The sequence below is a fragment of the Tachysurus vachellii genome, chromosome 10, assembly GCF_030014155.1.
Source record: "Tachysurus vachellii isolate PV-2020 chromosome 10, HZAU_Pvac_v1, whole genome shotgun sequence".
Classification (NCBI taxonomy): domain Eukaryota; kingdom Metazoa; phylum Chordata; class Actinopteri; order Siluriformes; family Bagridae; genus Tachysurus; species Tachysurus vachellii.
In genome coordinates this window covers 9,321,856-9,337,142 of record NC_083469.1, presented here as the reverse complement: position 1 = coordinate 9,337,142, position 15,287 = coordinate 9,321,856, and the positions used below count along the sequence as shown (strand labels likewise).

General features: G+C 39.5%; 1 protein-coding gene across 2 annotated transcripts in view; it reads left to right on the top strand.

The window, feature by feature from the left end:
• Positions 1-15,287, top strand: part of LOC132852222 (AT-rich interactive domain-containing protein 1B-like) — a 211,666-nt gene that overhangs the window by 35,982 nt on the left and 160,397 nt on the right. For both annotated transcript variants that reach the window (XM_060879303.1, XM_060879302.1), the window contains exon 3: positions 12,868-13,005. In XM_060879303.1, coding sequence (XP_060735286.1) covers positions 12,868-13,005 — 138 coding nt within the window. The remainder of the gene's footprint in view (positions 1-12,867; positions 13,006-15,287) is intronic.

Sequence of the window (15,287 nt, the reverse complement as noted above, 5' to 3'; positions counted from 1 at the left end):
GAAATCCCAATGAGCATCAATGACTCTGTTGACTTGTTCCTATTTGTAACTTTTTTTACGTTGGATTTCTTGGGGATTGGAAATATTTTTATAGAAAAATTCAAAAAAGCAAAAACAGCTTGGATTTTTTATCTTACAAATGTTTCTTCCTCTATATTTTTTTTTCTTGTTTTTTCATCAGACACGATTTTACACATTCTTACTCCAGACAAGTATTTACACGTGTTTTTTTTTTTTTTTACATGTACTCGTGTGTTTTTTTTATACGCTTTTACCTCAGACATGTTTTTTTCAAGTCTTTACCTCAGACATGTTTTTACACTTTCTTACTCCAGACATGTTTCTACACTTTTTTTTTACATGTTTTTACCTCAGACATGTTTCTACACTTTTTTTTTTACATGATTTTACCTCAGACATGTTTTTACACTTTCTTACTCCAGACATGTTTCTACACTTTTTTTTTACATGTTTTTACCTCAGACATGTTTCTACACTTTTTTTTTTTTTTTTACATGATTTTACCTCAGACATGTTTTTACACTTTCTTACTCCAGACATGTTTCTACACTTTTTTTTTACATGTTTTTACCTCAGACATGTTTCTACAGTTTTTTTTTTTTTTTTTTACATGATTTTACCTCAGACAGGTTTTTACACTTTCTTACTCCAGACATGTTTCTACACTTTTTTTTTTTACATGTTTTTACCTCAGACAGGTTTTTACACTTTCTTACTCCAGACATGTTTCTACAATTTTTTGATTATTTTTTTACATGCTTTTACCCAGACATGTTTTTTTATACCTTTTTACCTTAAACAAGTATTTACAATTACGTAGCCTTTTAGGGTAGCCTAGTTAGCCTTCTGACACTAATGTTTCTATTTTCAAAGTAAATCATGATATTAGACCCATTTCTGCTCTGCAAGATGCCCCAAGTGCTTGTTCATAAGCAGCTAATATTTGAAGGTGTTTTATTCGATTAGTAAAATTTTCTGTAAGGTTATCAACAAAGGGGAAAAACATCTTAGACTGAAATATAACACTTTTATGCCTCGTTGTATTTTAGACGTGTGGCGATAAAATAATTCTTTTATTTATACTGATTGAAATGTTTGATGAGTTGATTTCCATTATGCCTGTGGAAGTGATCTCCAGTGTACTGGTAAAAAGGATCATCCAAACAATTTTTTTAAACATGCTAGACAAGAGGACTTTGAGGTGTGTGGTAATTAAATAAAAGTGATCACATGTCCATGATGTTCATTATTTTCCTATAACAGTGCACGTGTTGGGTTTTTTACTTAACGTATGAGACATTTTATTGTATACAACATAGACCTTTATTAGTGTAGTTATATTTGTGTTTAATTCCATTGTTTCGAATAACATAGCATTTATAAGTAGCTTTCATTTGGTCCAGTCCCAATATGTAAAGGTAAATAAAGGTAGCCTTGTGTTTATAGTGTTGGATGATTGGAGGATTGTGAGTTTGAATCCCAGGTCCACCGAGCTGCCACTGCTGGGCCCCTGAGCAAGGCCCTTAACCCTCAATTTCTCAGTTGTATAAAAATCGAAGTCACCAAATGCTGTAAATGTAAATGGGCATAGTACAATTCGGGCAACATGAGAAGACATGATGCTTTGCTATGTAAGTCTCATCACTAATCTTTAAATAGTCTGTGATTCACACACCTTAAGAAAGAAATAAGATTTAATGTACTGGCTTTGTTTAGTGCTTGCAGCGTAAACATCTCAAAATGTAATACACTAAAAAATTTCACCTTTTTTCCATTATATGCATTTTATGTCCCAAAGTTTGTTGCTTCTAATAACTAAACAAACTTTTAAAAAACGAATGAATCTGTTGCTGCGCTTCATGGGGATGTGGTTATTAAAATAACATTTGTTCCCCACAGACAGGAAAGCAGCAAACCCGATGAAATTCAGCACAGATAACACTTCTGCTTTCAAATCATAATTTTCCATTATAGCCTCAAAAGTTGTTTGGCTGCGACGTGAACTCTGCTCACACAACTCATGGCTATTTTACAAGTGTCATGTGCCTTAAAATTCAATCCACAAATTAGAAGGTGTGGTATTTGACTAGCAGATTGTGGCCACAGAAATGCTCATTGCATGAGAGTGATTAACAGAAACAGCATCCAGGAAGCAGGCTGCAGTGAGCTACTGAGCCTTTACTTGTCCTTATGTGTATTAGTTCTGTTCGTGTAGGATTATATTAAAGGATGGATTGCATTTCTACACTCGAATCCTGACACATGAATCATTGGGGTGTGGAACAGAAAAAACAGAGGCAAAACTTTTTATAGTTAAGGCTTTGTTTGATTTTTAATGATTTTAATATAAAACCAACAGACATGTGTGTTTAATTATTAGAGCAGTGTCTGCAACACAAATGACAAATAATAAATATGTGTTGCTCTGTAAATTACTAGGTACGAAGGAAGGAAGGATGGAAGGAAGTCTTTTTGTACAACCAGAATCTTACTTTTTCCTTTCCTCTTCTGTTTAATGCTGTTATATCAAAATCGCCATTATTTTACATATAACACTTGCATTCATGAGTTTTACACACCAAGTCATATGAAATTAATATTTTTATGTCAGACCAATAAATGCTGACACACACACAGAGAGAGAGAGACAGAGAGAGAGAGAGAGAGAGAGAGAGAGAGAGGGAGAGAGCTTTTGTTTTGGTTAGGTTTTTGGTACAGACATCTCACTGAGGACGGAAGGAAGGCAGGAAGGAAGGTAGGTAGGAAGGAAGGAAAGAAAAAAACAAGGAAAGCAATCAGGACAGAAGGAAAGGAAGGAAAACAGGAAGGAAATCATGAAGGAAAACAGGAAGGAAGGAAGGTAATAGTTAAGCACAGGATTATGCTTGTCGTGGTAGAGTTTTGTTAAGTTGACTGGCTGGTCTCATATTGTTGGAATACAAATATGATCCTTGACTGATTTTTTTTTTTTTTATTAGAGCTCAGATTATCATTATTATGGAACTGTTTTAGCCCTGTTCCGTTTTGTTTGATTTATTTATGATTATCACAAAATGTCTTCCAGTAGATGCGTCCTTACAGTAACAGCCGATTCACTGTCAGCTGTTATTATCAAGTGTCACAGGTATGAAGGTTGTGGCGCTTGTGGTGTGTCAATTAAAACCACAAACATTACAACACACATTCACACTTTGGGGTGATTTAGTAAAACCAGCCCACTTACTAGCAGGTTTGTGGACGATGACAGGAACCTTGCATAAAAGTAGAGGGAGAACATGTGAAACGATCGAACCATTGAACAGGGGACAGTCTGCTAGTCAGGTTGCTTGTCCTGTGGGACCTGAAATGACTGCGAAAGTCTGTGTTTAGGATCAGAGGCGAAAAATAAATCCTCTCCCTCAGACACGTTGCTGTATTCAAACATGTCCTGGGAAATGGTCTGTATTTTAACACATGAATCAGCCCTACCCTCTGAGTTTGATTTTTTTTCCCCCCTTTTTGCTTGCTCTTGGCCTTGGAGTGAGGTCAGGAGTTTAATGGGGAAAACATTTGAAGCGGTGGCACTAAAACCCGGAGCCTCAGCGAAAGAGCTGGCGCATTTTAGAGCACATTAACCCTCGGCACCTCGGCGGCCTCTACTGAAAACGAAAAGGGCTAGCGTCGAAATGATGAAAAAGAAAAAGGCCATTTGAGAGCAGAGTGCTGTCGTTTGTTGCCATTGATTGGACTGTGTAAATGGCACGGTGGCCTTGATGCATCAGAGTGCTGAGTTAACAGAGCTAAGCACCAGGCTGGTGAAGAGGCTGTGATGTGGCCACAACAGAGACTTTTGATTAAAGGAGAGCCATTATTAGATGAAGAGCTGAGATAAAATGAAGTCTCTGGTTGTAGGTTAAAGTTGATTCATTTTATCCAAGCCCCTTCTGGTCATTTGTTTATCGTTGCAGCAATTTACCTGAGTGAATTGTGTCACTGAATGGCAGATATACTGAAAAAAAAAAAAAGAACTTGTTGTGCACCATGTCCCGGCGTGATCCCGGCCTGCTTACGTTATGATAGTAGCATTTTTCTCCACAGTCTCTTTCCCCTTTCATACATATTAAAATTGTTTTCTCTCATGCACAGATGATTTTTTGAGGCCGCTGCTCCTGACAGCGCAGTGAGCTGTATGTGTGTATGTGTGTGTGTAGGGAAACGCCATCCCACTTAATGTTGCAGCCGCGTCTCTTGTTAACATGCCTGCGTGTTCATCTGTGCCCATGCCGTCTCTTTGTTTGATGAAGCTCTCCAAGGGCAGCTCATTCTTGAAGTGTCAAGTGGCGTGTGTGTGTGTGTGTGTGTGTGTGTGTGTGTGTGTATGTGTGTGTGTGTGGATAGGGAGAGGAGATCAAACATGCCAGACTGGGCTCAGTCACCTCACACCAACAGCGATGTAATCTCTCCCAGCATTTATCGTCATGTCAGCCTCCATCTCTTTCAGGCCTCCTAGCTTGTGTATGTATGTGTTTGTGTGTGTTTGTGTGTGCCATAAACAGTGGCCATGAAAAAGATCTAGAATTATTATCTACTAGAGTTAGGATCTACTACTTGGTGTGCTATCTTTCCCGTCTTTATGTGGCTGGATTCAGTGCTACAGCAGGAACTTTTTTAAGTTGCACAAGACAGAAATAAGGGGGGCACGGTGGCTTAGTGGTTAGCACGTTCGCCTCACACCTCCAGGGTCGGGGTTCGATTCCCGCCTCCACCTTGTGTGTGTGGAGTTTGCATGTTCTCCCCGTGCCTCGGGGGTTTCCTCCAGGTACTCCGGTTTCCTCCCCCGGTCCAAAGACATGCATGGTAGGTTGATTGGCATCTCTGGAAAATTGTCCCTAGTGTGTGATTGCGCGAGTGAATGAGTGTGTGTGTGTGTGCCCTGCAATGGGTTGGCACTCCATCCAGGGTGTACCCTGCCTTGATGCCCAATGACGCCTGAGATAGGCACAGGCTCCCCGTGACCCGAGGTAGTTCGGATAAGCGGTAGAAGATGAATGAATGAATGAAGACAGAAATAAAGGCCTTTAAAGGCTGTAGACACATTTGCAGGAGTAAGTGGTAGCTCAGTGGTTACGGCTCCCAGGCCCCCATGCAAGGCCCTCAATCCTGAATTGCTCAGCTGTATAAATGAGATAAAATTCTAAGTCGCTCTGTGTAAGGCTGTCTGCCAAATGCCATAAATGTAAATGTATATTTTCTCATTTAGGTGTCCTGGCCTGGCAAAGCCATTCATATGAAGAAATGTTAAATACAGTTTTACATTGAGTTAGTCTCAAAAGTAGGGGGGCACGGTGGCTTAGTGGTTAGCACATTTGCCTCACACCTCCAGGGTTGTGCGGTTCGATTCCCGTCTCCACCTTGTGTGTGTGGAGTTTGCATGTTCTCCAAGTGCCTCGGGGGTTTCCTCCGGGTACTCCGGATTCCTCCCCCGGTCCAAAGATATGCATGGTAGGTTGATTGGCATCTCTGGAAAATTGTCTGTAGTGTGTGAGGGCGTGAGTGAATGAGAGTGTGTGTGTGCCCTGCGATGGGTTGGCACTCCGTCCAGGGTGTATCCTGCCTTGATGCCCGATGACGCCTGAGATAGGCACAGGCTCCCTGTGACCCGAGAAGTTCGGATAAGCGGTAGAAAATGAATGAATGAATGAATGAATAGTCTCAAAAGTGAAAAAAGAGAGAATTGCATTCAAAAATGTCACTATGTTGCGGGAGCATTGCAGGCATTTGGACAATTTTCTTTTTCGTATCTTTGATCAGGTTGACTGTTTTTTCTTCTGTGTTTATTAAAGTGCACATGATTGCCTCATGCAGGAAGTTTACTGTACACTATGTATAGTAAGTTGAGCATCGATATTCTCTTCTCTGGTGAACCACATCTTTCTTTGCACTGCCGGTGCTCTGAGTGTAGCTCTGACGCTGGGCACACAAGCATACTAATGCTGATATGCTGCTCTATAGTCCTGTCATGCCTGTTTAGGCTGTTTAACGCTCTAACATCTCTCTGGATGGCTGGACCCATATGTCATTCGGGGAGGGGGTGTGTTCTCTGGAGCTGGTCCGACACACAGCGAGCTGTGGTGTTCGGTACGAAAGTTCGAAAAATGCTGTCTCTGCTCTTCAGGCCCATTCTGTTTACAAGCACAGGCAACAGCTCCACCCATTCTAAGCAGAGTCAGATTATGAACACAACAACAGACAGGTCATGGTGTTGCTTTGCAGCTGGGATTTCTTTTCTAGAGTGCTAGAGGAACATGGTTGTCAGGTCTGCACCAGCATCAGTGTTGATGGGTTGAGTTGGAAACGTGCCCGTCATCTCCTTGTCCGTGTTTGTATCGTACCGTAGGCTGGAAACACACCTGGACAGTGAAGTGAGCATGCTTTTGGAATTGACCCTGTCCCTCCCGCTGGGACAGTCATTATTGTTACACAACAAAAATGTAAGTGCTGGTAGCTACAGGCCATTGTATATTGTTATCATGCTTCATGTTTTTTTGTTCAGGTTTTCAGCAGTGGTTGATTTTCATAGCTATCTTTTGTTTATTTGCTTGTTTATTGATTCATAAGACAAACTGTGTTCTCGGTCTCACATGGACACTTGCTTTACCTCAGTACCTCATACCGATACATTCTGTATTATGTATCAGGTAAGAATTTAAGACTATTAGCACTATAAGCTACCAGTTAAGTTGACAAAATCATTTAGGATTTTGGTTAGAAACTTTTCTGAGAAGTTTCTTTGAACATAGGGATTATATAACCTAAAAATTATTTCAATTGTTAAGCTTTCCCGCACTGATGATATTTAGTTAGCATGAGCAAACTAAAACACTGATATTTCAGAATAGCCAATAGGAATCATTGATGTGTCAGAATAGGATTCACTGATAATTCAGAATAGCCAAAAAGAATCTCTGATATTTCAGAATAGCCAATAAGAATCATTAATGTGTCAGAATAACCAATAGAGCGCTGCAGGGATGATGTATTGTTTAGACCAACCTGGAACTGATTGTCACTCTGGTTCCATCGGTAAAAGCCAGCAGGAATTTTCCATCATCTCTTGCACATTTTGTTCATCAATATAATCTTCAGTTGATTGGCATCTCTGGAAAATTGTCCCTAGTGTGTGATTGCATGAGTGAATGAATGACTGTGTGTGTGTGTGTGTGTGCCCTGCGATGGGTTGGCACTCCGTCCAGGGTGTATCCTGTCTTGATGCCCAATGACGCCTGAGATAGGCACAGGCTCCCCGTGACCCAAGAGTAGTTCGGATAAGCGGTAGAAGATGAATGAATGAATGAATGAATATAATCTTCACATATGAACACAAATGAAAGTATAAATTTTAAAGCCTAAAAAGAATAATCAGAAGTAAAAAGATGAAGTTATAAAGGCTATAAACGAACTACACCACACACAGTCGCATGACTTCAGCATCACCACTGCTAAGCTTTCAACTCTTTCAGTCTTTATTTAATAACATTTCCTGATACGTGCATTTATTAGTATAACCACAACCAGGCTGCAGCGGATGAGTTTTCCTGTTTGACATAATGACATTTAATGTCCGTAACAATCTCTGTAATCTTGTTTAGCTAATTGTCAGCAACTGCCTTTTTCATAAAAAGCTTTAAAATATCAGGAGTGGGTATTGAGTGGGTATTTTATGTTGTGGAATAAAAGCTGAAAATATTTTGAGCTTGTGTTAACCACAGACCTCATTTCAGGCTTTGAACCACAATGCCATTTAAAAAAAGTTACTGAATTCGGTGTGATGGAACCAGAAGTGCAAAAATGTGAACTCATATCCGGGTTTTAGGACTCGTTCCTGCAGCACTCTATAGGGATCACCAATGTTTTGGAACACATTAAGGGTTACCGATGTTTACGAATAGCCAATAAGGATCCTAGATATTTCAGAATAACCAATAGGGTTTAATGATTTTTAGGAATAGCCAAAAGGGTTTACTGATGTTTCTAGATATAGCTTGATCATAATTTATCATATTTTTGTGTCAACCTTACTCCAACGCAACATGATCAGGAGTAATATAAAATCCATTTATTACTGCTAATGTTTAATTATCTATTTTCATTGTTAAGCATTAAATGCTAAATATGCCTCTCTCATGGTATCCAAGACTCCCTGGCATATTGATCCTAGTGTGTTTTTGCTGAGAATCAGTACTGCAGCTGAAAGCAGACAGACCAACAAGTGTCTCATTAGGCAAAAGGAGATGCTGCGGAATCAGATGACTTGGCATTGGGGTTAATAGCCTCGCTCGGCTCATGCCAGCAGCATGGCTTCATTCATTACAGCATGCAGCCAAGCAGCGTTGCTCATCATGGCTAACAAAAGCCCTCCTTCATTAAAGAAATCTCAAAATCATTACATTAAAATATGAGCGATGATTGCATACCCGATATGTCAGCCACACGTTTGTCTGCAGCTTGAATGTGGTTAAGAATGTTTACGTGAAATTAGCCTAAAGGAAAAGGGCATCACATGACTAATGTTCATGTTATAATCGCTCTCTTTAATCAGCTCTCGGTATTGGATCAAATCATTATTTGTCTAGCATAAGCAGAAACATATGGAGGCTATGACTGATGAGGAAAATGCTCTGTGCTAATAATACTTGCAAATGCTTTGAGAAAAACCTGGCAACGTCATGGCTATCAGTGGTTTCACAGCAATTTCATTCTTAAAATAATTCTCAATGCCCTGGTGGTTTGGCCGTCGTGTAAGAGAGGAGCCGTTCAGCCATCTACAGTAACAGGCTCCATTGAGCAACGCTTTGCAGTCGCTCCAGCCGCACTCGTCTGGCATGTCAAATGAGTCACAGCATACGTTTTGGCTCGCACAGAGGAGCATTGAACTAGAATGAAATAGAAGCCTGGCCACATGGCTACAGCACATTTTCCCTGCCAGAGTAAAGAGCGTGTTCGGCCCATGCCGCGCTGCAGCAGCTGCTCATCAAGAGCTGTTGCGTAAGCAGGAAGAGGTTTAGGAGGTTGGGGAGGTGGAGAGGAGGAGGGGGTTATGTGAAGTGTAATGGTCCCAGCTGCGTGTGATGGTGAGCAGGCCACAAGAGCAATCATACGTTCCCAAGACAACATGAGCTTTCTAGATCCACTAGACCACTTCTGTGCCATAACACATCGTTCAGCAGTGTTTCCCTCCATGTGGCTGATTGAAGCTGAATATGGCTCGATCAAGTAAATCACCGCACATGACTTCACTCTGATATCAAATGAGTTTTTTCTTCTGTATTTCTGAGCAAAATTAAAAAGTTTTCACATATAGCGTGATAAATAGCACATATTTAGATGTGCACAAATATTTACAGAAGAACAGATTTCCTTTTAAATCACACTTTACTAAACTACTAAAATGCTAAAATTTAATTTCTGCACAGAAATAAACCTTGTTTTTCCTCCATCCATTAGTAAACACATTGTTCAAAAGAACTGTACTTTTATTATGGAAATCCTAGCAATGCCTACACTTCCTAAAGCATGCAGAATATTACTTTTTTTTATGTAATCTACCAAAAGTGCCTTACGTTTTATTACCAATGAATAAATTCAGAGCTTAGCATTAGGTTATATATGAAAAAGCTAATAAGAGCTAGCTATTATTAACTGCTATAAGGGAATAGCACTGTATGTTTTTTATTTATTATTTATAACGTCTTTATTTTTAGGTCTCTCCTCTTTCCTATCTCTCTGCTTCTTAATCCGTGTCTTTGTTTTAATCACTGTGTGGCAGCAAACTTATAGTATGATAAAGACATGTTTGTAATTAATCCATAATTTATTTATTTATTTATTTATTTATTTATTTATTTTTTTATGATTATCATATAATGATGTGTTTTTTCGAGGATATTATCACGAGGATTTTTTTCATAGCGTGCAGCTGTAAGTAAGAGGTATGAAACATGGCAAAACCTGCAGTGTTGAAAGAACACCTACAGTGCTTCTGTGCAAATAAATACTGCAGGGGTTAATTCAACACTGTAGGTGTTCATTCATCACTGGGGATTTAACTGGGTTGTTTTTTGTTTAATAATAAAATTGAGAATAAAAAAAGGAGATAAAATGCTAGTCTTTTTGTTGTTGCTTTTCAGCATTGAATGTTTTTGTCATGTTAGACTCCTCAATTTATGGCTCATAAAAAGTTCGTTTTTTATGGCTCATTCATGTTTTTACCTCAGATGTTTTTTTTTTTAAACGTTTTTACCCCAGACAAGTTTTTTTTTTACACATTTTTACCTCATGTTTCTTTTTTTTTTTTTTTACATTTTTACCTCAGACATGTTTTACCCCAGACACATTTTTACACATGTATTTACCTCAGAAATGGTTACCTCAGAAATGAGGTTTTTTTTTTTTACCTCAGACAAGTATTTCTGTTTTTTTACCTAGCATTCTAGGGGCTAGAAAAGTTCCCAAAACAAAAAAAAATGTTTTTTCCCCACACAAATATCTTCAAAGTAAAAAGTGATATCAAACCCATTTCTGCTCCCTGAGGTGCAAATAAGCATTTTAAATTTGTAGGCATTAGCTTTAAACACTAAAATTCCCTGTAAGGTTATCCAGCAGACGGAAAAACAAACTGAAAATCCTGATTTATTTTAAATCTGACTTGCTGCGATAAAATAACACTGATAGAAAATGTCCAACATGTTGGCTTCGATTCAGCCAGTAGAATGGAGCACCAGGTATGCAAGAAAATTACACACAAAAGCAAAACCTCACAAACAACTTTTTTTTCCCGCATTTAACGATTCTTTGATAAATGGCCGCACGTAAGCGCTCAGAACTGCAGGCATCCTGCACTCACAGAGTCTAATGACAGGACTGGGCTTGTGTGACGCACTGCAGCTTATTAAAATCATGTGACGTGGTCGAGATTGCACATTTAATCTTGGCTGTTGCAAACAAACTGTGTGATTTAATACACACAAGGGCACTGAACCCTGCACAGCACAAACAACAAACAGTTGGGGTTTTGGGGTTAAAGACACACAAGTCGGGATGTGGAATATTCATTTCGGTGTTCTTGCACTGGTTTAGTGAGTATATTGTGGATATATCAGTATCGACTATCAGATTAATATACATGATAGATATTTATGTTTATAAGGAAACGATTTGATCATTGATGGTCAGTGTCATTGTCTTGTGCCTTAATTATCTATAAACAAAGACATTCTTGTGCTACAGGTGTACATTTCTACCCAGTGTGCAGTCAGTGGGACTGATACTGATATTGCACATATTCAGTACTATAAATTATTAACATTAAAAAAAGGAAGATGGAAATGCACTTGCAGTACAGGGACATTCATAGTCAAAGTCTGATATCAGTGCAGTAAGTGATGATGAAGTGCAGTGCATGGTAAATACAGTGGATTTTGCTTGTGGTGGTGTTATCGGTTAGAGTTTTTCAGTGGGGGATCTGGTGCTGAAATACTGTCTGCCTGATGGTAGCAGAGAGAAAGGTCCATGGCTCAGGTGGCTGGAGTCTCATATGATCCTCTGTGCTTTCCTCATACACCGCCTGGTATAAAAGTCGTGGAGGGAAGGAAGTTCACACCCATTATATATGATATGATATGATATGATATGATATTATATGATATGATATGATATGATTCCGTTTATAAGCTACTCGGTACATGATCAACTTTGATTTCTTTTATCATCACCATCATCATCATCATCATTATGAGCATAATCATCATCACCACCGTCCTCATCATCCCCATCATTGTTGTCATCGACACTATCATTGTTCTGAGCATCATCACCATCATCATTATTACCAACATTGTCATCATCATCATCATCAGATGATCATTATTATCATCATCATCATCATCACTATCATTGTCATCATCATCATTATCATTGTCATCGTCGTCATCACCATCATCATCATCATCATCACTATCATTGTCATCATCATCATTGTCATCGTCGTCATCACCATCATCATCACCATTATTATTATCATCATCATCATCATCATCATCATCATCATCATCATCATCATCATATTATTATTATTATTATTATTATTGTTGTTGTTGTTGTTGTTGTTAGCATCATCATCACCATCATCATCATCAATATTATTATTGCCATCATCATCATCATCATAATTGTGGTGATGATGATGATGATGATGATGATGATGATGATTATACTCTGAGACCCTATCTGTAGCTCAGGTAAGCCCCAAGGTTGCGAACCTACTGAATTGACTGTGTGTAAATTCTGTTAAACTCTAATGTTTTGACATTGTACTGTGTGTATTGAAGAGGCACATTGTCAAACAGTTTCTAATGGTGTTGACAAAAAATAGCAGATTGTAATTATATTCCTATACATTGTGATTATGGTATGTCAAAACACCTACAGGAACTAATCTGGAACCTCTGAGGTAAGTCTGAATGATTAGTAAATGAACTGTGATTTGTTGGAGTGAAGGTGATAATGAGATATTATTACACCCTATTTAGAAATGGTTTAGACTAATATTCTAGTGAGGCTGATGCCAGAACATGTTCTGTGTACAGTTTAAAAAATATGGCTGGTTATTGTTCAAATGTTAATGAAATTGTAACCCTCATCGTCTGTGTTTCGACTAAATGTGGAAGAATTCACTCTGCAATATCACAAGCATCCCTTATTCAGTATCAAATGTCTTAGAAAGTTATTTGATCTCTTTATGTGGGGATATCATTTTATTCTTCATCTGGAGTATGATCTCTGACGATCTCTGTTTTTTGTCCCATGTAGGTACCGGCTCATTTTGGCCAGCAGGGCATGGGAGGATACTGTCCTCAGGGCCAGCCGGGGTACTACAGCCAGTCTCAGCAACCCCAGCAGTCTCAGCACCAGACACCCTACAGCCAGCCTCGTCATACCACACAGCAGGTAAAGCCTAACACCCTCCCGTCATTATTTTCCTGCGGCTCCTGCCGAGCCGCAAGCACGTAGGCTGATACTTTTGATTATTTGTCCTGATTATGCATGAGTTCTATTTCTGCCATTTCTTGCACTGCAATCGTTCACTGGTCCATACCATGTAGGCAGAACTGGGCTTCTTAAGCCAGGACTCTCATCAGGGTGACTTGAGGGGGTTGTGTTTTTTTTTAGACATTCAAAATCAATCAAATGTATAGTGCATTAATCTGCTGGTTTTAACCAGCAGAAATGTTTGTATTTGTAGTTTCATATGATCTACTGTAATTTACCCAAATTGGCTATGAGAAAAGCAGGGTTTTTTTTTTTCCATTTCATCTGCATCTTACTGCAAAGAAAAGTAGTTCATTTGGGAAAACAGACAGGCAATAAAAAAGAAGCGACATAAAGCCTGGGAGAAGGCCATGTGGTTCTCATCGTTCATGGCCCGAGAGGAATCCGCCTGATTTAACTGAACTCCAGCTGCAGCGGCAGAAATGCAGTCTCCGGGGCGTCACAGAAAAGTGAGTGGGAGGTACAGGGACTTTGGGAAAGCTGGAGGCAAAATTTGGTAACATTCAGGAGGGCCTGGACAGATCATGCAACTTCCCATCATGTGTAATCTTCAGCAGAAATTGCTCTGATGAAATCTGCAAGAATTTGTAGTTTATGCTAGGTTTGTTTCCAAGCCACTCCTTATTTCAAAACACAGCCGTGAAACACAGCTCTTTCTCAACGCCGGACTCCAGGCTAGTGCTCCCTTGCCTTCCTACTCAAAGGGCGATTGCATTAATCAAGTCCAGCTTTTTATCTTTACTCTCTCTCTCTCTCTCTCTCTCTCTCTCTCTCTCGCTCTCTCTCTCTCTCTCTCTCACTCTCTCGCTCTGGCTGCCCATACTTGAAGGCTGATGTAGGTCAGGTCGGCTTCAGGCTATTTGTATTCTGGAATAGTAAATTATCCACAGGAGTCCTGAGAGCAGAGAGGCAAACTTGACCTTTGGATAACACCTTGGACTGATCCTCTTTATTCAAATTGGGTGTGAGCCGTTGTGAGTGTTAACAATTGCAATTGTCCTTTTTCTATGCCGAAAGAGGCGAATTATCATGCTTTAAAGCAGCTTTCTTCTTCCATTTTTTTTTTTATTCCACCACATCCAAGCATTACATCGTCCCTTTGTGTACTATGGTACTATCTTTTTGGGGTTGAACTTGGGATAAAAAGTCTTTTTTATATCATTTTGGCACTCTGACTCTCAATTTTTTAGACCTCCTCTGCCACCATTAACCCCGGATATGGGACATTGTTCAGCTGATTGCTCTGTTCAGCCTCTCCTCTGCTTTCATGTTTGCCAGCAAATTGAAGGCTCAATTGGAGAGAGGGACAGTTTTACTCCACAATCACATCAAGTTTAATGACGGAGGCGTTATATTTGACAATCTCCCACCATCAGCCGCTTTTTGATCACACTCTGCCTGAAAGGCGAGACCACACTTTGAAACGTGGATATTACTGACAAGTGTTGGAGGATTATGGACCTATATGAGGAGTTTTATGATCCCGCCAAGGTCCAGCTATAAATCAGAAGATCAGGTGGACCATTTCACCATCTAAATCCGCATCCTATATGTCATAATGCTGTGGTCTGCAGTGCCTGCCTATGTTCTTGTCACCCAAGATTAGTAATAGAGACATACTTTGTGTCAAATAGATTTAGACAATTGTTGTGAGCAGATTGTAAATCTGATGGTAAAGATTTTTAGAAAGTACATCTGCACTTACCTCAGTTCTTTGTGGCATAGACTCCATAAGGTGATGGAAACATTCTTGTGAGACCGCAACACATAACTTAATGCATTTGTTAAGCCACTTCTGAACCACAGACAAAGTCAGAGGCGTCTTAGCTGGGCTAAGGAGAAGAAGAACTGGACTGTTGAGCAGTGGTCCAAAGTCCTCTTTTCATATGAGAGCAAGTTTTGTATTTCATTTGGAAACCAAGGTCCTAGAGTCTGGAGGAAGTGTGTAGAAGCTCATAGCTCAAGTTGCTTAAAGTCTAGTGCAATGTCATCTGCTGGTGTTGGTCCAATGTGTTTTTTGAAAACCAAGTCACTGCCCCCGTTTACCAAGAAATTTTAGAGCACTTCATGCTTCCTTCTGCTGAGCAGCTTTTTAAAGATGCTGATTTCATTTTCCAGCAGGATTTGGCACTTGCCCACACTGCCAAAAGCACCAAATGTTACTTAAATGACCATGGTGT